This window comes from Diadema setosum, chromosome 16 (assembly GCF_964275005.1).
Source record: "Diadema setosum chromosome 16, eeDiaSeto1, whole genome shotgun sequence".
NCBI classification, from domain to species: Eukaryota; Metazoa; Echinodermata; class Echinoidea; order Diadematoida; family Diadematidae; genus Diadema; species Diadema setosum.
Genome location: NC_092700.1, coordinates 17,317,598 through 17,340,405, shown reverse-complemented (window position 1 = coordinate 17,340,405; position 22,808 = coordinate 17,317,598). Strand labels below are relative to the sequence as shown.

General features: G+C 38.7%; 1 protein-coding gene across 1 annotated transcript in view; it reads right to left on the bottom strand.

Annotated features, from left to right (window-relative positions):
* Nucleotides 1-19,300, bottom strand: part of LOC140239455 (potassium voltage-gated channel subfamily KQT member 1-like) — a 74,873-nt gene extending 55,573 nt beyond the window's left edge. Inside the window, exon 1 of the mRNA XM_072319291.1 lies at nt 18,882-19,300. Coding sequence (XP_072175392.1) covers nt 18,882-19,300 — 419 coding nt within the window. The remainder of the gene's footprint in view (nt 1-18,881) is intronic.
* Nucleotides 19,301-22,808: the final 3,508 nt, after the last annotated feature.

Here is a 22,808-nt window from a genome sequence, read left to right as displayed (position 1 = left end):
AAGTTTGTCTTACCTGGGAGAGTAATATTTTTTCTACCTACTGTCAAAATTTGGCGATTTAAATTAATGGGTTAAAACAAAACCATAACCAAGATAATAGGAGTTTTTCTGAACTGGCATATTTTTTGGACAGGCATGATGTGCTGCTCATTTCACTGGAAAGTGTGTTTTCACTGATCCTACTACACAGCACCCTTGAGTGACACAAATCTTCAAATTCTTTCTTTTTCTTCCTTTTCTATGAAACTTCACCTTCTAACCTTCTCTCTTTCAATCACATTTTGAATGGCTTGAGATGGTCTAATTTGAAGAAGTTATATATCATTTTAAAGCTTAGAGATTATTCTTTGCCATATGCTGACACCATATTCTTTGCCAGTACCCAGAATGAACCAAAATGAGTAAGAAAGATAGGATTTGTTCTTCATGCATTATACATAAAGTCAGGTTTACGTAAAATATGAAACACCCCAAAGCACATTTTACGATTAATGGGGAAATTCCCCATTTTGTCGGTTCTTGCAGCATACTTCTATATTACCCTCTAAAGTTTCGGCACAATTATTCAGAAGAGGTGGTTCACGGAATACCATGTTTAATAATGTCAATCAAGAGTAAAAGAGAGGCAAACAGCGAAATTCTAGAACTTGTTACTTCCCACTTCATCTTCCAAGTGCTGCGTAACCTTTCGGGAATCAGCACACATGCATATGCAACGGGGCTGGTTTGGTGAATTTCCATGTTAAATAATGTCAATCAAACCGTGATTAGTCGGTGACACTTCATGACAAGCGGGTAAATGTCTCGCACTGTACTTTGATTCGGTTAACTTCTTGTCGGATATACCCAGACTTCCCCCACGAGGAAAATTCAGGGCTGCCAATTACATTGAGGGAGAGCTTGGAGTGCACCGTGAGAGAGCAAAGTGATGGAGGTGGGGGGGGGGGGGGAGGGAGGGGATGGTATGGAATGGGAAGGGGATGCCCCCCACCCCCCCCCCCCCCCGATCTGTGGTAGGGAACTTTGACAATTTTACAGCTTAATTTTTTTTTCTTTTTAACAGTTTAGATATGGTGCATATTTCAGTCATGATTTCAACACCTACATTGAGTGGGTGTGCCTGCAGGAAAATCTCATAACTTTGGGCTTGACCAAATTGAGTAGATGAAATACAGTGGACTACCATCATAATGAAGTCCTCAGTACTGGCAGTTCTTCTTTCATTATATTGATTTTTTTAAATAACAAAACAAAAGAAATGTCGCTACAGCGACTGGTTATACCCCCGCCAAACAACATTTCATAAGCTTTGGTCAAAAAACTGAGGAAGTAGTTAAATCCGCAAGATCTTTCCTTGATCTTCTGCCATTAATATGCCGTTACCATGGCAACGTACTTTCGGGTACTGTCAAAAAATGCGTCTTGCACATCTACAACCAAAGGCACACATCTGTACCAAGTTTCATGGAAATTGGGCAAAAACTGAGGAAGTAGTTTGCAACACAAAATTTTCCATCATTTTGGCTCATAATATGTGAGCTGTTACCATGGCAACATACTTTTTGTCACTGTCAAGAAATGTGTCATGCTGACCTATATCCTAAGACAAACATTCAATATGAATTCCATGAGAATTGGAAGAACACTGATGAAGCAGTTTTGCCATGAAGCATTTTGCCCTATATTTTACCAATAACATGCCGTTACCATCGCAACGCACTTTTTGCCACTGCGGAAATATGTGTCTTGCACATTAACATATTCAGATGAACATCTGTACCTAATTTCAGAAAAATTAATAAACTATGGGAGGAGTTCGCGACGCAAGATTTGTACCCATTTTTGCTCATAATATGCCGTTACCATGGCAACGTACTTTTGGGTACTGTCAAAAAATACGTCTTGCACATCTACAACCCAAGGCACACATCTGTGCCAAGTTTTATGGGAATCGGTTGAAAACTGAGGAAGTAGTTCGCGACGCAAGATTTGCAACGGACCGACCGCCCGACCGACCGCCCGACCGACCGCCCGACCGCCCGACCGTCTGCTGATTCCTATATACCCCCTTCAAACTTCGTTTGGCGGGGGTATAATAAACAATAGAAATGCATCTTATATAGTAGTTAATCTTGCGGACCTAATTTTTACTTAGTTGTAACAGGAATTTCATTATAACTGTGTTCGTTATAACGGGAGTGCACTGTATCAGGAATCAGGAGATAATATATATCGTTGCTGGGGCAACAAGACCTCGTATCTGAAATTATGGTGAAAATGACTTTTTTTGGATTAATGGTCAGGTAATCACTCAAGTGATGTCCTGTCCAAATCCCAGCTGTCTTACCCCAAAAATGAAGCCACCATGGCATGTCATTAGAAAGCCTCTCTCATTTGATACAGTGCTTTGGCTGCCATGTTTTTGTTTTTTTTTGCTCTCCTGAACATTTGACATTTTGTAGATACAAGGTCTTGTCACCCTAGCGAGGATATATATTTTTTTCCTTTCTATTTTGCAAAAATATCTGTATGTAAAAATAACATCTTTATACTAAGGGATTACAGATTATCTCAAATGTCTATTTATCCCAACACCTTTCTCTCTCTACTCCTATCCCATCTTAACATTCAAACACTCACTGGGCTTAATGTTGACTTAACCAGTACAGACATGACCATATTATGTGTGGGTATGTTTGCCCCCAAGAGAATCACTGCAGCGTCGAATATTATCACTCGGGCAGGCCACCCGTCTCCACAGTCCCATGTATAGCATTAGGTGCGATGTTGTCCCCAAACTGTCAATCAACCCGTTTTGCTGGCGGCATCCCCACCTTAAAACGTCCCATTAGGATGCTTGATAAATGAGTGGATCGGTGGCATGCTACGATCTTGCACTTTGCCCACGCATTGTTCTCTCCTGTCAGAATGCCTGAATATGGAGTTATTCCTGCCACTTTATGGGCTGAAATCCCATTTACATTAACTACACCATTCTGCCTATATGGGTGATGCATTATGTCCGTTATACATAGTCTGTTCCACTATGTGACACAGAGTAACATTGCAGTCATAAAATCTACAGATAAAAATGTAAACTGAAATGCCAGGGAACTTAACAACACACACATAAAACCACTGCAGACTTGTATGGCGTATTTGTGCATCATTTGTACTGAGTTTGGATCCATAGATCAAGTTCAGCAAGCACCATGTTTTATGTCATTTGTATCACATATCATACAAGTACACATTCCCCCTGATTTTCTATACAAGTGCAAGTTTGTCGAGCAGCATGTTTCATGTTCAACATCGTAGGATTGACATCTTATGCATAACAATTGCTACCAGGGCACAAACAATGCATTTTAGAGTGGCTATTACCTGGCACACACCCTTAAAAACAAAACAAACAAATTTATACAAAATAGAGAAAAAATAAAATGTCAAGCCAAGTACAGTGAAAGTAATCAGACACCGAAATTTAATTTCATGAATGATGATCTTACTGAATGTGCCTTCATGTTCAACATACTGAACTGCCAGACGGAAGGCCTATTGAGCATAATGATATTAGTTGGACCTTTAAAGCAGAATAAATGAAGGGTTTGTTTGCAAAAACCGATAAGTCCATTTTTGAAGATTTTGAAGTACGATCTCTGTCAAAAAGTACAAAATAATACCTTTTAAATGATATATTGGTCACTACATATAAAGGTATATTTTTGAAGTTATGGTCAAAAGAAGCAATTTTTTTCTTATTATTCTCTTTATTTTTCTTGAACTTTAATCGCAAATATCTCCATTTGGCAAATATGGACTTATCGGTTTTTGCAAACAAACTCTTCAAATGTTCTCCACAGACATTGGTTATCTCTACGTGATGTGCTTATACATCACATATTAAATCATATAAATTCATGGACACACATTGACATGGAGAAAAACATTACTTTTTTTTCCTTGCATGTCCACACTACTACATTTACATAGAATGAGACTAAATATTTTACGAATTTACTATATCTCTTTCACTGACTGAAACAGGTATCATAAATATACTTGAAAAAGTGAAAACCTACACATAATTTACTATGATAGATGTTGGCACCCAAGCACGCACAAGTCCTTTAGGAAGAAAGTAAAAAAAAAAAAAAAAAGCAAAACAAAGCTATAACATTATTTAGAGTCTCCATTAGGCTAACCACTCCTTCTGCAACCTAATTCAAAGGAAGATTGATTTCCCTTGAAGTACTGATAATTACACATCATTTGTCCATGACAGTTCCAAGGAACCCATCCCCAAGCCAAACATTCTGACACATTTATAACCCCTAATTGGTACGTCTGTCTTACTCGTAAAAAAAAAGAAAGATTATCAACTGCAATAAACTACTGGAATTCTGATAGCAGTCGACAGAGAATGTTAAAGCCACACAGACATGGAAGGCTTTGCCTTAAATCAAACAATAAAAAAACAAACAAAAACAGGAGACAGGATGATATTGGCTTGGAGCCAGAACACTAAAACATTGTTAAATATTGTACTCTTTCAAGTTAGATCATTGTCAAATACTCGTTGAAGGTAAGTGCACTATTTTCAATGGAAAGAAGAAGATGAAGACTGTTCTTATTTTCTTCTATACGTTAGAAGAAACTTGAGCATCTCTCATCTCCATTTGTCCTTTTTTTCTTTTTATTCTCATTAAGTCTTTATTTTTTCATGATTGGCTATGTTGATGTTAAAGGGATTGTATAGTTTTGGTTGAGATGTAATTTCAGGTTTCTAACATTTTTTTTTTTTTTTTTGCTGAGATAATGAGAAAGCTCTTATGAAATATGAATGAGCATGTAATTCTGTGAGGAATTCAACGCTTATTTGATGAAAATTGGTTTTGAAATGGCTGAGATATCCAAAAAAGAGCGATTCTAATAAAGTGTGGGACCCACACTTTATTACGATCTCTTTGTTTTACTTTGTTTCTGGATCTTTCAGTCATTCCAAACCTGATTTTCATCAAATTAACTTTGAATTCCTCTTAAAATGGTATGCTCTGTACTATATCATAAGTGTTTTCTTGGTATCTCGCAAAAAGTTTAAAGGTCAATTCTCATCTCCACCAATACTGTACCATCCCTTTAAGATAAGGAACATATTTCAATTCCAGTTTGTTTTCATATTTTTCAATAAAATAAACCCATCAAATATAATAAAGTGACATACAATATCCAGCTGAGATGTACAATAAATGATTACAAACATATAGAACATGGCAGTCAATCTTTAAAAGTTTGGCTCTATGTATTGTTGCTTGTAAACAGTTTAAAATATAATTTAAGATTGCATGCTTCATAGACCATAAGCCTTTTTGTGTGTCTTCCAACCCCATAATTTTAAATGCTTGATATTGAAGTTACAACAGTCATTAGCTTGACTTGTATTGTGCTTTGAATTTACAGCAAAACCTTGTGTATGTGATGCTCTGCTCTGAAACTTAATACAAATGTCTTCATAAATTTGTATCTGTTTTATGTGTGAGTGACTTCTAGTATTTGTGACACCTTTCACAAACCATACATCAAATGTAGTGGCAGGTAATCTGTATTAGTCTTCGTACAGGCTATGGTGATTCCATGTACGTTCGTGAGACCCTGCCACATCTGACAATGACTGAAATATGAGAAAAGGCAAAGAAATTTGTGACTAAAAATGCCATATATTCTTCAGTGGTACCATGGTATCATTTACCTTGCTTGGGTAGATATATGAAGAGTTTGTTTGCAAAAACCGATAAGTCCATATTTGTCAAATGGAGATATTTGCGATTAAATGTCAAGAAAAATAAGGGGAATAATAAGAAAATTTCTGCTTCTTTTGACCATAACTTCAAAAATATACCTTTATATGTAGTGACCAATATATCATTTAAAAGGTATTATTTTGTACTTTATGACAGAGACCGTATTTCAAAATCTTCAAAAATGGACTTATCGGTTTTTGCAAACAAACTCTTCATATCCAGTCACATGAAAATGACACAAATATGTTCATGTATATGTGTATATATTATACAAAGAGAAAGAGAGAGAGATAAATAGATAAAGAGAGAAATAGAGAGAATAAAGAAATAGAAAGAAAGGAAGAGAAAGAGAAAAAGAGACAGATAGATTTGATCCCAGGGGCAAATCAATTAACCTGTTCCCTACCAGGTCTGGAGAGCCTCATTTACTTTGTGTAGGAACCACCAGGTTTCTGTGGCCAATGGGTTAATCAATATCAACCAATCAATACAACGCTCTGATGAGAGGTTCATCTTTGGATTTAATTTCCCATAAGGGCATTCCTTGCACAGCATTTCTGAAGATATCACTATCCATATAAAGTGTGTTTTTTTTTATGGTTTGGAAGTCTAGACTTCATATATTATCTTCCCAGTCGTCATATATCATTTCCTGTAAAGTGTGATTACTGAGCACTGTCACATTTACAACACCATCATAACTGATTTTACAGGTGTCATTACTTTGGCTTAACCACTCCCAGGCATCAGCAATATTTCTGAGCTGAGCAAAGGTTGCAGGCAGTTCTTTGTTACTAATGTTAGATACCAGAGATTGTAATGCTGAAAGCAATATATGGCTGTTGCTGTTGCTAGTTTGTTATCCTCTCTAACAACATAATAGAGATAAGTGAGCATCACAAATTGCTTTGGGCTACAAATATCTGCAATCAGAAAACATACTGATGCAGAAAAACATATTCCACAAGTACAAACACATCCTCTCTTCACATGTTTGAAGATGTAGATATTGATGCAGGTTTATGTTATTTTAGATTTTAAAACTAGAATTGTTGCTATGGCAACTGGTATGCCTCCGCCATAATGCATGGTTCTCCTAATAGGTCTATAGTACAATGTCTTGACAATGTGTGATGACAGTTTCACATACAATTAACCAAATATTAAAATGACAGGTTTGTCACAAATGTGTTGCATGTTCCCTTTCCATGAACCATGTTGAACTGGATGAATGGCTATATTGTCTAAGAGTGCAGGTATTTGGGGATTTGAGGATTTTTACTTGACTTTTGACCCTTTTATAAGTTTAAGGAAGAAGTGAAATTTAGCACTTTCATTTGACCTTTGACCTTCTAGCAAGAAACTTTCAAGAGAATCTCTATTGAGTAACACATGCATACACTAAGTTTCAAGGAAAATCCTGCAGGCATTTGCATAGATAACAGGGAAATAGTGAAATTTTGAGAGTTGACCCTGTCTTTTAACCCCGTGACCTTTGACCCATGACCCCTAAATTCCCTAGATAATCACCGCCAGTCAGTACATGCATATGTACTAAGTTCCATGAAGATACCTTGAACCCATTGTGAGATATGGAGAAATAAGTAAAAATTTAACATCTTCACTTGACCTTTGACCTTTAACCTCACAACCGAAACCCTCTCTGGAGAATCTCTAGTTGGTAGTTCATGTATACACTAAGTTTCAAGAAAATACCTTCAGGCATTGCATAAATATGGGGGAAATAGTGAAATTTTGAGTATTTGACCTTGACCTTTGACCTTGAGCATGTGTGCCAAAAAGTTGATAGGCACAATTTCACCCACTCATACATATACATGCCAAGTTTCACTAGGATATCTCTAACGGTTTTTTTAGATACGCTGTCCAGAAAATTGATCACTGACAGAAGGACAAACGGAAGGACAGACGGACAACCCGAAAACATAATGCCTCCGGCGACACTTCGTGGCGGAGGCATAAAAATAGGAGAATTGCACATATCAAGCATGCCCAATGAAATCAACTAGAGCAATTCTCCAAAAAACACTATTCTTGTTTTGGGAAAAAAAAGTTATTTCGAAGATTCATTTATCAAAAAATGACATGAAATTTGTTAATCCAAACATTAAAAAGGTGTGCGTTAATGAACCTTCCTCAAAAACAAACCTAATTTCACTTTTAGATTAGCGAACCACTGGAATAACAAACTGTAACCATTCTCCAAAAGAACCTTGCCAATATATATTGCACCTGCATTGTTTGGTGTGCATGTACACCACCTAGGTTAAGAGGGACCTAAAGAGGGGTCAGGCCAGAGGATGTCATCGAAGGCGTGATTTAAACCTAGGATGTGCCATTTGGGGTTCCAGAAACCTAGCCACTAATCCACAGTGCTGGAATGAGTTGTGCACTGCAAAGAAAACAGAGGGGTTTTTTTTCCCTCTCCATCTTAATTTATTCTCTCAAGATCTGACCCTTGGATGTTCTCCTCCGCCCTTTTGCCACACACTTCCATTTGTTTCCAGTGTATTCCCTGTTCCTCTGTGCCATAAATCAAGAGTGCATCCAAACTGTTTAACGCATTGGTCAGACGGTACAGGGGTGGCATTCTATCCGGGCCTAAATGACCCCCCTCTGGGAGAATGTTAATCACCGACATAAATCTCACGCTTTGCTGCAATAAGGTCACAAGTGACATGTGACTCTGCGATCAGCATAGAACAGCACAGACACACTGACAGATATTGGGGAATTAGTTTGGTTGGGTAATTGGATTCAATATGATTTACGAACAAAAACAAGTATCTTTAAACAAACGTAGGATTGTGGTTTCATTTATTTTTCTTTTGAAGAATGGCCAAGAGATAGAGATAGAAGGGAGAGAGAAAGAGCAGTATTTTATTGCAAGTGAGATTATGAATGATTGTGATGTACATTTTGATTTAGTTTATAAATGATGTTAGGGACTAAAAACTTTCTTGAAAAAAGACCACATTATGACTGTTGCTCCAATTCATGGTACATTGGACTTGATGTGGTTTAATCCTATTTATACATTTCATAGATGCTTATAATGTATTGAATACATACAATTAATTTCTTAACCTTTAGCAATCTACTTTGGATGAAACAACATTGGCTGTTGATTTCATTTTTTGTGACTTTGCATTATCAGGAAGCAATTGAATAGCAAGGTCAAATAATGTCTGGCAATCACTATCAAGACTGCATATGGTTCTCAAGGCAATTTTTATTTTTCAAATACTGGACTTTTTTTTGCATCAAGGTTAATGGACTGAAAAATCACAATGAATTACAATGAATGCAGGTTCATTACTTAATTGTAAATCAATGTTACTGTTATTTCAGCATATTCTGGTAATTGAGTCTCATGTTTTGTGAATTGGGACTTTCCAACAATTTTGCAGTTGGTTAAACTTGTGATTGTGGAGTTAAGTCATGAAACGAGAAATGTAGATGTGCATGTTGCTTTCCTGTTGGGATCAGAGTTAATATATTTGTGAGTTGTTAAAGTCATCAAAAGTACAAAAATAAAAACCATGTGAAAAATAGTGATTAAAGTAACACACACGTTTTCTGGCACAAAGAATTAGAAGAACACATGCAAAGATAGCAGAAGTTAGATCCGAATTGGGGATTAACATTTTGTCATCTTCATTAGATATGAAGACATAATCAAGAAACCTCTGAATGATTTACCAGTACAATTATGCCACATGTTAATTCTTTTTTTTCTTTTTTTTTTAAGTATGACAGTTGGCTTGTGATCTTCAATGAAATCTTGGCAATGTAATATCCACCATGACTAAGGTAACATGTGTACAGGAATCCATCTGGATGAACTCAAACACACTTCAAAAAGCCCATTTTATCTGTTAAGAACTCCTGAGCGCATTGGACATGACAGCTCGAGCCAGTGCCCTTTCTTTTTTAGTGCAAAGATGAAATCTTTGCCCAGGTTAAGACACTTTTAATGGCAGATACTCTGTTCATGAAATATATGATCACACTTCCCCGAGACTTTGTTTCTGTGGAGATGGGAGTAAAGTATTTTAAGGGCAACTGGGCATACTTTCCAAACTGTTCCTGTGGCTCCAAATTGAGAGAGGGACCCCCCCCCCCCCAAAAAAAAGAAGCAAACTTGGACACATTTTGTTACTTATACATGCATCTCATATCCATCAGTCATTTTGCCAATTTCAGTAGATGCCATAACTTGCATGAGTATTCATTATCTCCCTAAGATATGAACACAGTATCGGTCCAGATTTTGCTGTACAGGGATTCCTAACTAGAAGCACCAAGAAATGAATGAACGAAAGAATGATTTCCTCCTGTACACTGTCTCCACTGTTAATCCTACCAGCTCCTCCAATTGGCACAAAGTACTGCCACAAAGTTGGGCCACGCTTTCTACCAAGTGAACTGCAAAGTGATGTACTTGTGGTGGTGATGCTATTTTTGCCAAACATCATGATTGGATAGTGGTGGGCAGAGGGGCTTGATTGAAGAAGGAATTGATAAAGTGAAGTAAAGATAAATGGTATTTGAGATGGGGGATGGGACAAGCTGTTTTTGTCAGAGACAGGTTGTTACAAAAGCTCACAACATTTGCTTTTGTAACAGCCAGCTTGTTACAAAAAAAAAAAACCCAACAACAAAAACAAAGCAAAACTCACAAAATTTGCTTGGGAGCCAAGATACCACGTTTGTACTATAAATATGAGTTGATAATTTTGAAAAATAGAATTATTCTTTAGACATGGCTGACTTTTGATCCCATTCTTGCATTCAACGAATAAAAAAAAGCCATCTTCGCATGCTATGCGACACCTCAGAAAGAGAATTAAGAAAAAGGGTTGCCATGGCGCCTTTAATGCCCTTTGAATCAAGCCTCTCGGGATAGACTTCAGCATCTCTGCTGGCTAGGTTAGGTTATCAGGGACAGCTCCGTCCTTCTGGCTGTTTGTTTACACCATTTCATTTGTGACTCCCGCATAAATATGCCCACGGTTGTACAAACACTGTCATGCTCTGATTGGTTTACCTTTGACAAGCTGGCTGTTACAAAAGCAGCTTGTCCCATCCCCCCCTCCTCCCAGCCAGCCCCCATTTTCCCACCCCCGAGGCACGTACTTAGCAGCCGGGCAAGAATGGCGGATGCACTATCGCCGCGTCTCCGCGTATTCCCACTATCGTAAGACTCCATGACAAATACGTTGATGGCTAAATAAACATCTCTAAACTCATATCGGCGGAAATATCTTCCTTCGAGAGTGGTGGGGACGTGGGAATTACCGTCTCTCGAGTTTGTCTAGTCTTCCAATAAATCACTTGATCTCCCTTGGGTACTGGGTCATCGCCATGGTTCCCGCCTCCGCGCACAAAGGATGTGGCATACGTGAACCCAGCATCTTCTCGCAGAGTTCTCGGCAAAGTACTTGTCCTATATATTTTGTGGCTATGCAAAGTATTTATTCAACTACGAGAAAATATTGGAGTGTCGGGAAGAGATGGGGGTGGGGTGGGGATGATAAGAAAGAAGAGGAGAAAGTGGGCTCACTTATGCAATATCTCATTAAAACCATATTCCATGTGCATATATACTCTCTCCTTTCCTTCGTACATTGCGGCCATCGTGCTGCCTACTGTCCACAGGGTCACATGCAATACAATATGTGCCAGCCATGCCTCGACACAGTTTACATTCTCTAACAAAAACCGCACTACTCAAAAAAAAAAAAAGAAGGAAAACAAACGAACAAACTGAAATTTCGCTCTTGGAAAACTAGGTTAGATGCATACTCTCCGCTGTATACAGGCTCTGATTAATCTCCAACACGTATATATGCCAGGAGAAATAACCGACTTGACAGATAGAAGACAGATGCAGCAATTTGAGCATTCCGCCTGCGGAGAGGCTCCAAGGTTTTTAAGAGTATTGATCATCGTAATTTCACAATTTAGAAACGTGCAGATTTGTTTTCTCATACCCTGGAAAGTGAAATGTTGTTTAAATTCTGAAGGAAAATCATCCCACATTCAACACTCCATCTTTTTGTTTTGTTTTGATTTTTTTCCCCTAAATGTGTCACGTCAGAAGTGTGTCGTGCTGAACAAGAGGCAATTGAAAGTGGCACTTCTTCAAGGAAGCAAGAAAAAAGGAACAAAATCGTCAGAATGAGAACAAAATGATGGAATAGCGAGGCTGCCAAATTTGAAAGCAAAGCCCTAAATGAGGCACCATATTATCAAATATATTTTAGTTCTGAAATTGGTAAATTTTCCCACATAAAGCATACATGTAATATATGACTTTCAGAAGTTCCATATTTGTCATTGCAGATCACGTTTTTTTTTTTTTTTCTGAGATAAAGACATGACATGTTAAATGTGGTATGAATGCTAGCTAGTTGGTGGCTTTGGAAGTTGCAGCCAAAGGAAGACTTGAAACTTCTTTGATGCATATTTGCCTGTTAACTCTTTATGTGCCATGGTAGAAACCCCGTGTGCCACATTATTCTGAGACACTAACGAAGTCATTCTTTGAGAAAAGATTCGTTTTTAAAGTCTATGTAATTTCTATAGATTTCCACTGAGCTGGATAAATAGTGAGTACACGTAAGTTGCAGAGAAAATGCCAAGCTTTGCTTTGATGTATTATTGTATGACAAATCTATGATTGTTTTTCTTTCACATGACCAGTAGCTACAATAACTTTTGCACACAAAACAATGACAGAAACTGAGAATTCACTCTCAAATTCAGTAGAGAACAACTCTTGATAGTCAATCCCACATGAAATGCAAGCTATATTTGAGAGGAACAGAAGTGCAAAAAATGCTTACATTGTGCCACGGCATTTGGCGAAATATCGATCGGATTGGGCGGGTTTGTGGATTTGAGCAGAATATGCGAAGTTGGCACGCCGTTGACTGAGTCGGACGTGCGAACGTGGCACATAAAGAGTTAAAGAGCATGTGACCCATTTATGTGTTCAGGTAGAACCAATTTAAGAGCTAAGATGACATTTGGATCATTAATTAAAATCTGCACATGGATTGGAAAATTGATTAAAATCTGCACATGGATTGGAAAATGAGCAAAAATTGAGAATTTAAAACCTGAAATTTATTCATAATCATGAGAAAGGAAAAGTATGCCATGCATGTAATGTCCACAAGATATACTATATCTATATTAGGAATAATATTGTGAGATGAAAATACTTTGCTTCATGCATCAATATTACTTAGTCCCACATACAAACTTCTGTGATAAGCATACTTAGAAAAAAATATAGTCAAAACTTTTATCCTATTTTCCTCTGGTATGCCTACCCACTCATGTGCCCACACAGTTTGAATATATCTGCTGGAGTAGGATACTGCTAATTGTCCATATTACGACTCCACTTAAATCTGGCACCAGAAGAGGAGCACAATATCGACTGGCTGAAGACTCAGCGGCCAAGTCAAGTGCTCATGTTTCGAGGCCACAAACCGAGACAGCAGTTAGATAGCACTTAGCACCTACTCCATCAACAGGGATGAGTCGCACCAATTTTTGACAAGATACCCTTTGACCTTCCCGCCCATGACAGGTGCGCCACTCTGACAATACCAAGGGTGCAGTGTGGCATCCCTTTCATCCCCTTACGCCCCCCCCCCCAAAAAAAAAAAAGGGAGAGAGAGAGAGAGAGATGGGGGAGGGGAGAAATACCCAAACAGGATGACCTTTCTTGAAAGGGGTTACCCTCTAGTATACTGGCACCTGCTCAGAAAACAAGTGCTTCGATCGAATACTTGGACATGTCAATGGGAAGTAATACCTTGTCCCTCTTTCTCCGTTCTTTAACCCGTTGCTTACAGGAAGTGGCTTGACCATGTATATATCCTATGAGAAATGACAGTAACCCAGGAGGAGGTGGGTTAAAGGTCCTGTTTACCTTTGGGAGCAGTGATTTAAAGAATGTTTAAGATATCAACTTTTGATGCATATGTGTAGGTCAGATGTATCACAAAACATCCTACCATATAAAATGTTTGCAATGAAGCCTAAAATATAAGGAGATATCACAATTTTTCTCATTAAACCAAAATGGTAGACGGTTTAGTCTGGAAACATTTTTATTATGACTATTGTTCACATTTTGTATATTTAACAATACTTAACATCCATTATACCGGTTCAAATTTTCACATTGGTTGTTTCTATCCCTAACTCACATTTTAGAACTATTTTGAAGCTCTAATGCTGGGTTTTTGTTTCATCTGCAAATGGTAAATTATGCCTTTAAGTGTCAATTCATCTCAACCATTCCTCTCTGAGAAAGCTGGGAAGTAGATATTTTTTTCACCCACCTCCAGCCACCCCTCGTCTTTTTCACTCTAATACTCCTTTTATACTTCACACAACTTTAGCCCACTTCTGTAGCAGTATGACTTTAGCTATTTGGTGTTTTTATATGGCCATTCTCGACTATGTGAATTGCGTGCCACACAATGCGTCCATCGAGGGTCAATCAACATAAGCACTAGAAAGCAAAACCCATTGTCACATGTTTGGGTTACTGAACTTAGATCATGCTGAATTCAAGATACCTTTTGTACCAACTATAGCTCAGACATGAAGTGGACCCAAACCACCTCTAAGAGTGCGCTAACTTAAGCTCAGGCTATCTTGCCTCAGGTCCAGAGTTGAAGCAAGAGAACTCTCAGTATGAATGGGGTATCAGAGGCAGATCCAGGAATTCTGTAAAGGGGAGGCACCTTTACAAAATTTAAAGTGGGTTGTATGCACCCCAATTTTTTTCTTTTTATTTCTTTTGTTTTAACAAAAAATAAAGAAGGGACGCGTGTCCAGGTTTACCCCCATCTGGATCCTCCACTGGTTATGATCACACATATATGTCAACATGAACATGAGCCAGCGGAAGTCTCAAATTTAATGGATCATAGGGCAGTGCATCTACGACCTTATCTGTGACCTTCCTGCACCACATTTCGCAAGTTTTCTTGCACAACCCTGCATGACCTGGCATCACCTGCACATTTTATTACTCAGTTGAAACAGATCTGGTGGTAGTGAAAAACAAAGTGTCCTGTAATAACATGCACGATACTGTACACCGTCGCTGGGGTGACAAGACCTTGTATCTCAAATTTTGATGAAAATGACTTTTTTGCATTAGTGGTCAAATAATCGGTTAAGTGATGTCCTGTCCAAATCCCAGCTGTCTTACCCCAAAAATGAAGCCACCACGGCATGTCAAAGGAATGGCTATCCCATTCAGTATAGTGCTTTGGTCACCATGTTTTTTGGCTCTCCTGAACATTTGACATTTTTGAGATACGAGGTCTTGTCGCCCCAGCGACGATACGCCATATATTTAGCGAGTCTAAATTTTTGCGAATCAGGAATTCCTGACGATTTTGCGAGTAGTTAAATTCGCAATCGTGGAGTACTGTACTGAACGGAGAAATGTACATGTGTGCATCACATTCTTAATAGGATCAGAGTCATTATTTTCGCTCACCTTTAATTTTGCGAATAGCACAGGACTCGTGAAATTCGTGAAAATATCAACCTCGCGAAATATTCGGTGTATACAGTAATACAGCTCTCCATCTTCTAGGGAGTTTACTTTTCTCTCCTAATCATACCAGTCCTTTCAATTTCTCGCTTTCACTCATAACTCATCTCACCACTGTCGTGCCATCTACAGCCTAGAGTTTCTTGCTTTCACCTTAGACATAGTGTCACTATCATCTGCCCGCCATGCCCCTCCCACTAATAGCTTTGCACATAATGTGAACACTTCTCACTACTTTCTTTTTCTTGTAGCAACACACCTCTTCCCCACTTTCACTGCCAGCATACCCTGCCTACATCTGACACTTCTTTAAATTTTTTCTTTATTCGATTTTAACATATCTGTTATGATATGTGTCCACTTTATCCTTCTTCTTCTTTCCCACCATTATATATCTCTTTTTTTCATCTCCTTTTATATTTCTCTGTATATTTCTCTCTTTTTGTTATGTTTACGTGCATCTATCTGTTGGGAAGCTGAAGTGGATGACATTAACCTGTTGAAGACAAGTTACCAGTTAACTCGGGCAGGTGTCTATGGGAAATGGTCATGTCGAAGCAAAATCAGCACATCCTCAACAAGTTAAAAGAAAAAAATGCTGTTGTTGTTGTCTGTTCTCAATGCTGAAAAGTGTGTGTGACATTTAGGTCTCACTTTAAATCCCCCCCCCCCCACCCATGTTAATGCAATCTGGGTCACAGGCATGAATACTGGCTGGACAAAAAACCATGCCAGCGACTCCTCAACCCACCAAGTCCCAGATACAACATTTGCTTGGTTTGATGCTGTATCTTCTTCATTTCAAAGTATTCTTGGTTAGTGTAGCATAAGGTAGAGTTAAACAATATTTTACATCAGAGTCTATTTTTGTTCATAAAATTACATAACTTTCTGTTTCAATTGCATTCTCTCCAGAAGCCTCTTCATTGCTAAATCTATGACTTCTCCTTAAGTTGGCAACACAATTTAAGTCCTACTACTCTCTCTACATGTAAGTTTCTTTCTGTTTTTTTTTTTTTTTTTTTGCATATATGTAATGAATCTGTTTCAGTGTAAACATCCTCTTATATAAACTATGCAGTGAAATTCACAGTTGCCAATCTAATAACAAGATGAGAATTCCAGCAAAGATTTCCCTGGAACGTGATGGTTTAAACAAATGTAAACCAGCTGTCTATTTCTCTGTATCCATCTATTGGGTGTTCCACAGTCATGAAAGATCATGTTGGTGATTTTTTTTTCCCAGCAACTTGCTTCAGGCTCACTGAGTTATTTTCGTTAGTCTTCAACAAGACTGAAAACACATTTCTATTAAACACACTTCTTGAATCTCGACTGGTCAATCATGGTCCAAAGGTTTTCTTCAGTTTGGTTTAGCTGGATAAGGGGCATGTGTTTGTAGCCTGAACAGTTTTAAAAAGAACATACTCAAAGATGCCTTTCTTTGTGTGTAAGCTCTTAAGATTACAGTAATATTATACTCATTACGGATGATTTTAGACTCAAACAGAAAAATAGTCTTACATGCAAATATTGTCCCCTGTCTACACAGTGGGAATTGAAATTACATTGATGTTTTGCTCAAACGTCTTAATTTCCAAAGTGGATATCCATGTACATAAAGAGAAGAGAAACAAATCAATGTTGTTTGAATGGCAACCATTAGCATTTTTTGTCAATTAGTGGATGGAGGGAAACTGACTGGAATATCTAATCTCGCAGCATTCACGGAGAATTGAGCGGATATTGATCAGCTGCTTACTCAAGTTTGAAAATGAAATGAAATCTGATATAAAAAGATTTAAAAATTGCTGCTGACTGATGAGGATGCATGAAAAAATGTGCAGAGCAAGCTGTAGCCCTCACTTTTTGTTCTCCTTTTGGTAAAGAAATCTGCCAACAACTGACATCCCATTGCTTTCAAAATTCAATCGGCAAAATTCCTGTTATGAGGCTAAGAGAAGAAATCGGTTCCTCCCGGCTGGTTCTCCTCTCACCTCATCGATCCGATCGCCGACTTTTTTTTTTTCAATCTTTCTCCCCATCCCACCTACTCCTGAAATTGAGGCTCATTTCCGCCAACAATTAGACTATCGGATCCATTTCCATCGCTGTTATTGATTTTAATGTTGGTGATGGCACACCTGAATTCAAAATACGGAGAGGCTAAGTTTATACACAGGCTTGCTGCCATCTCTCAGTTGTTTTGCTTGTGTTATCTGTCTATGAATCTTTGATGTACCTGCATTTCTGTATCGGAGCAGATGTCTCTGCCAAGAGGGATAGCTTGAAATCAGGTTGAGGATTTGTGATGATCAGCGCAGTATGTTGAGCATTTGTTGTTGCATTTTTTGTCGGGGGGGGGGGGGGGGATCAGGTTTTTAAAATGGGGCAAACAGACAATAATGCTACTTTTGATAAACATTGACTAAACCTATCACATGAAAATAAGATCCCAAACCACTATACAAGATTTCATGAGGTAATCTCAGCCTATCATATTGAAACTCCTGGTAAATGACTCATTTTCTTCTGATTCAAACCATGCCATCAGCAGAAGTATCTTTAAATAGAAATTACCATCTAAACATACTCCCTTTCTAAGAGCTCTCTTTTCCCAGTATTTAGTATATATTTACCATTCCTCAGAAACAATGGGATATCAATTACCTTTGTGAGAACACATGTAAGCTTGCTCAGGGATCAGACACACACATGGTTATTATTGAAGGTGATTAAAATCAATGTTCAGATACATATATATGCAGGATACATAGTAGCACACATCGCTCAGTATCGCCCATGGTGTACAACCTTTGCATATCAGAGGCATATTTGATTAAATAGACGACAGTGCACTACGAGCAGTATCTCTGCTCAGCAAACTGCATTTCGACCTCTGCATTGCAGCACCCACAAGCACCAATTGGTGTTTTAAATGTATCGCTTGGATGTACCATCCATACCTTCTAGATGTACAGTGTATATTCATCACAACGTATGTCTGAGATCACGACAGTTATTTTCACTGCAAAAGCTATCAGGGCCTTGTTGCATAAATAGATGCAATCAAGCATTAGTCGGAAAACCAAATACAAGTTGGGCATCAGCCAATCAGAATTGAGTATTCAGACTTATGTTTGATCTTGACCTTTAAGCATCAAGGCCCTGGTTGAATGGACTGCCATGTTAGCTATTAAAGCAGGAGCAACAGTTATAAATGACAAGCCAGCCTTTTTCTACGAATTCTCTCAAACATATGCAGATGGGGGTACAGAAACATCAGCTCCCTCTGAAACACAATCACTCAAACAAGGCTGCTCAGAATGTGTACAGGGAAGTTTGCAGTCGGTACATTGTACATACCCCCAAAGAAATACAATACAAAACAGTGAACATATATTATACAAACAGACTTCTATGAATGTAAAAGCAAGTATTAAAGGTGTTGGTATACTCACACAGAAATATGATACAAAACAGCGAGCCAGCCCGTGGGTCTCTCGAGGAAGTTGTAAATTCGAGTCTGAACCTTCCGGAACTTGGCATCCCGCTTTGACACCCTGTAGTTCAGCGGCTTGCCCAGCAGGCTCATTCGCTGCTGTGCCAGCCGCGCATGGGTGGCCGAGCGTCCGTTCATCTTGTTAAACTCCTGCTTCACTTTTTTTCGCATCTCCGAGTGCTCGTCCTCGTCGATATCGTCCTCCTCCACCCCGAGGAAGCCCACCCGGGTGCGGTTGGACCGGCTCGAGAGGGCGCTCTTGATGGGCTTCCTGCTGCTGGGCGGAGGGTCGTAGGTGTCCTGTTGGGCATCGCTGCCGCCACCGCCGGGATGGAGCGGTTGCATCTCGGTTTCATCGACGCCGCTGTCGGCGGACATGGTGGCCGGCTGCACTGGTGGGGGGTCTCCGTTGCCAGGTGGTGCTGACAACGCTCAACATCAGTAACATGCAGTAGCCAGAGGAGACGCCTACCACACACTGATGTACTCCTTGGTTACCTCTGGTAGGAAGGCTATTCGTCTTTTGATTGGCTCCTCTATGGAAAAATCCATCTATGGCCCACAAAAAAATCTTCACTTTAGTCTTGCTCTGTTTCAACTGAGATACCTCTCTGCACTAATCATGACATAAAAATCTTCTTTTTTCTGTCTGTTTGACAAACTTTTGAAAGTACTGTTTCTGTTTCTTTCTTTGATATTACTTTGACTATAAATCAATCAATAGTTATCTCAATTTTCTGTTCTTATCTCATTCATTACTTCAAGATTTGAGGCTTTTTTGCCACAAATTGTAGCTCTAGATAACACCCTGATAGAAAAATGGTGTGGACATACTTGTTCTATCTATGGTCACAGAAGGAAATATGCTTCGAGTTTGTGATATCTCGTGCATGAAATAGTCTAACAAACATGCTGCCTTGCAATCATTCACTCTTGACGATCAATGGCTTTTTACCCAGATGTGATTTCCTGCAGGGTGGAGCCTTCACATCACAGCTAAAGACTTCGCGCACCACACAGACGCTCTCTCCGTTTTGACAGCACATCAAATCATCCTCCTCCTCGTTTGAGGCCCGCTCGTCGTCGCCCCAAAATGGTGCTGATATCTTATCCTGCCGTCGGCTCCGAAATCGCATCAACTGCTCGTCAAGTGCTCTGCCTCCCACGTACAGGGGATCCTTTTGTCTCGCTGTGCCAATGTTTACATCAATTTCCAGGGCTTATTTCATCTGATTCCCCTCTTGGAAGAAGAGTATATATCTGGTATGTCTCTACGACCTGATGTGCTGCAAGAGTGTGGTATGACGTGATAATCTCCTGACTTGGCTATGTACAATGGCTCATTGCATTACCTCACTCTTTGCATGAACTCCATTTGCGAGCAATCTTGGTTCTGCAGAGAGAGAAAAAGAAACAAAACAATACAACACATGAGGAATGGACAGCATATTTCATGAAATATTTTGTCTGTTGCGCACAGATCAAAGACTAGACAAAACAAATGATGCAGATATGACCTACTGATGTGCAGTCTTGTCAGATTAATAATAGAATTGACAGATTTTTACCTCTAAGGCAAAACACAAATGAATTACAACCAGCATCATGCTACTGTCATTCAGAGTTGCAAATCGAAGATGCATTCTTGCAAAACATCCAATGGTGGTGAGTGACAAGAATTCATTAGGGAACAGAGCATTTTCAGAGCCTCCTCTAAAGCATTTTTTTCATGTACAGAAACGAAAAAGCATGTCACATGATCTAAAATGATGCATGACAGTATACCACTCCTACCAACCTCCTCTGTGCACCCCTCTCACTCCAAACACTCATTGTATCACTCCTGTAGTAAAAAGCAGTCTAACCCCCAAGGTGAGCCAACATATCAGTAAAATACATCTTTTCACTTCTTGAGGGGTGGGGGGGGGGGGGGTAATCTTTTCTCTCTCTTTTTTTTTTCAAGTTGAATATCCTGAATTAGCCATTGTTTGAGAGCTATGGGCAGTGTGAGAAAATTTGAAGGTATCACCGGAGTGTTGGCAACAAAACTAATCCTTGATCATCAGCGCACCTCAAATAGCTGGAGGATGGTAGATGGGGTAAATGATTACCCCTTCCTTCCCCCTCCCTTTAAAAAAAAATTGATATCAACTGATCTCACGTTTGGTTTGACTAGCCAGCGGCATACCTGATGTCAAGTTTCAGACGGATGCTCAACCTGGAATTTTTAAATGCAACTTTAAAACTCTAATAAATGATTTTTTTCTATGAAATTTTAGTACTGATGGCCCTCTAAGGAACATTGTTTGTTATGGCACTAAGTTTCGTTACACAAAAGCATGGTACTTTAAAACATAGGCCTGAGTGATCTCTAAGGTAATTTCATTCATGTAGGAACATAAAACACATATAATTGTAAGTGTTGCATTGAAAAGCAAAACATAGCAAACTTTTAGGTCAAGTGCGACAGAAAATTTGCAGCAAATCTAGATACTTCATAAAATTAGTTGATGGTTGAGTGATAAAGTTATAAAATTACTTCTTGTTTGTAGCTCTGAAAAAAAAATACACCTGCAATAGAAAGTCCATGTGACTTTGAAGACATTGATCCAGAATGTAAGAAAGTTCAAACTTTGTCAGCTTTTTGAAACAAAAAGACAAATGACAGTACTCTTTACGGAGCTTTATCAACAACGATTTGAAGCTAAATACATGCACTGGAACACTCCCTCGAGAATGTGGCAAATGATGCGGGGACTTATGAGAGTTTTGCATCAACTCATCATCTATCAGTTGCTACAGACATCCACATTTATGTAAACAGAGTGAGTACTACTAGGGCTGCAGCTATTGGTGGGAGGTGCATCTATTTGTAATATGCCTCTTAAAAAAAATCTTTTCTTGCCAGCGACCAGTCCTTGTGAGTTACTGCAATTCACCTAATCTCTCCTAAACCATCTTCACCCAAGCAAATCATTTTGAGAGGCTTGCAGTTTGTGTGGAGTGTGCTTGAGGATGCTCCTAAAACCTCCACTGGCTGTGTGGAGGACTTAGAAGGGGGAAGTTGCCATGGCAACCAGTCTCATCTTCATCATCTACATCATATCTGCCTACCAAGGGTAAGGTGGCCAGGGCAAGAGAGAAAGAAAGAGAAACAGAAAGAGTAAATATGAGCATACTAAATTCAGAAACCAAGTAGCAAAGAGAAAGGGAAAATGGAGAGATGATGCTAAATAACAGCAACATCAAATAAAGAGAAAACTCTATGTACAGATAGTAAAGAGAGAAAGAGAGAGACAAGAAAGAGAGAGAAAAAAATGCAAGTGAGTATACATATGTACACATAAATATTGAGAGACAATATGTGAGATAGAGATTCATGATCAAAGTTAGCAGAGTACATAAAGTTAGAGAAAGAGAGAGAGAGAGAGAGAGAAAGAGAGAGAGAGAGAGAGAAAAACAGACAAAAAAGAAAGGGAATTTACATGGAATATATACACATGATAGATATTGAGACAATCAATAAGAGATGGAGAGATATATTGAAGATATGAAATGAAAAATGTGAGCAGAGTACATTAAGAGAGAAAGAGAGAGAGAAAGATAAATAGACAAAAAAGAAAGGAAATTTGTACATACAGTATATACACATGATAAATATTGAGAGACAAGAGAGATATTGAATCATAGAGAAACTGAAAACATAAAATAAAAGAATGAGCAGAGTGTATAAAGTTAGAGAAAGAAAGAGAGAGGGAGAGAGAGAAAAAGAAAGAGAGAGAGAGATGGAGAGACAGAGAAAGAGGAGATCGAGGCAATGGCAGGGGAAATAATATTGGGGTAATCAAAATTATAGACAGAATCTTTTCAAAACACAGACTGGGGT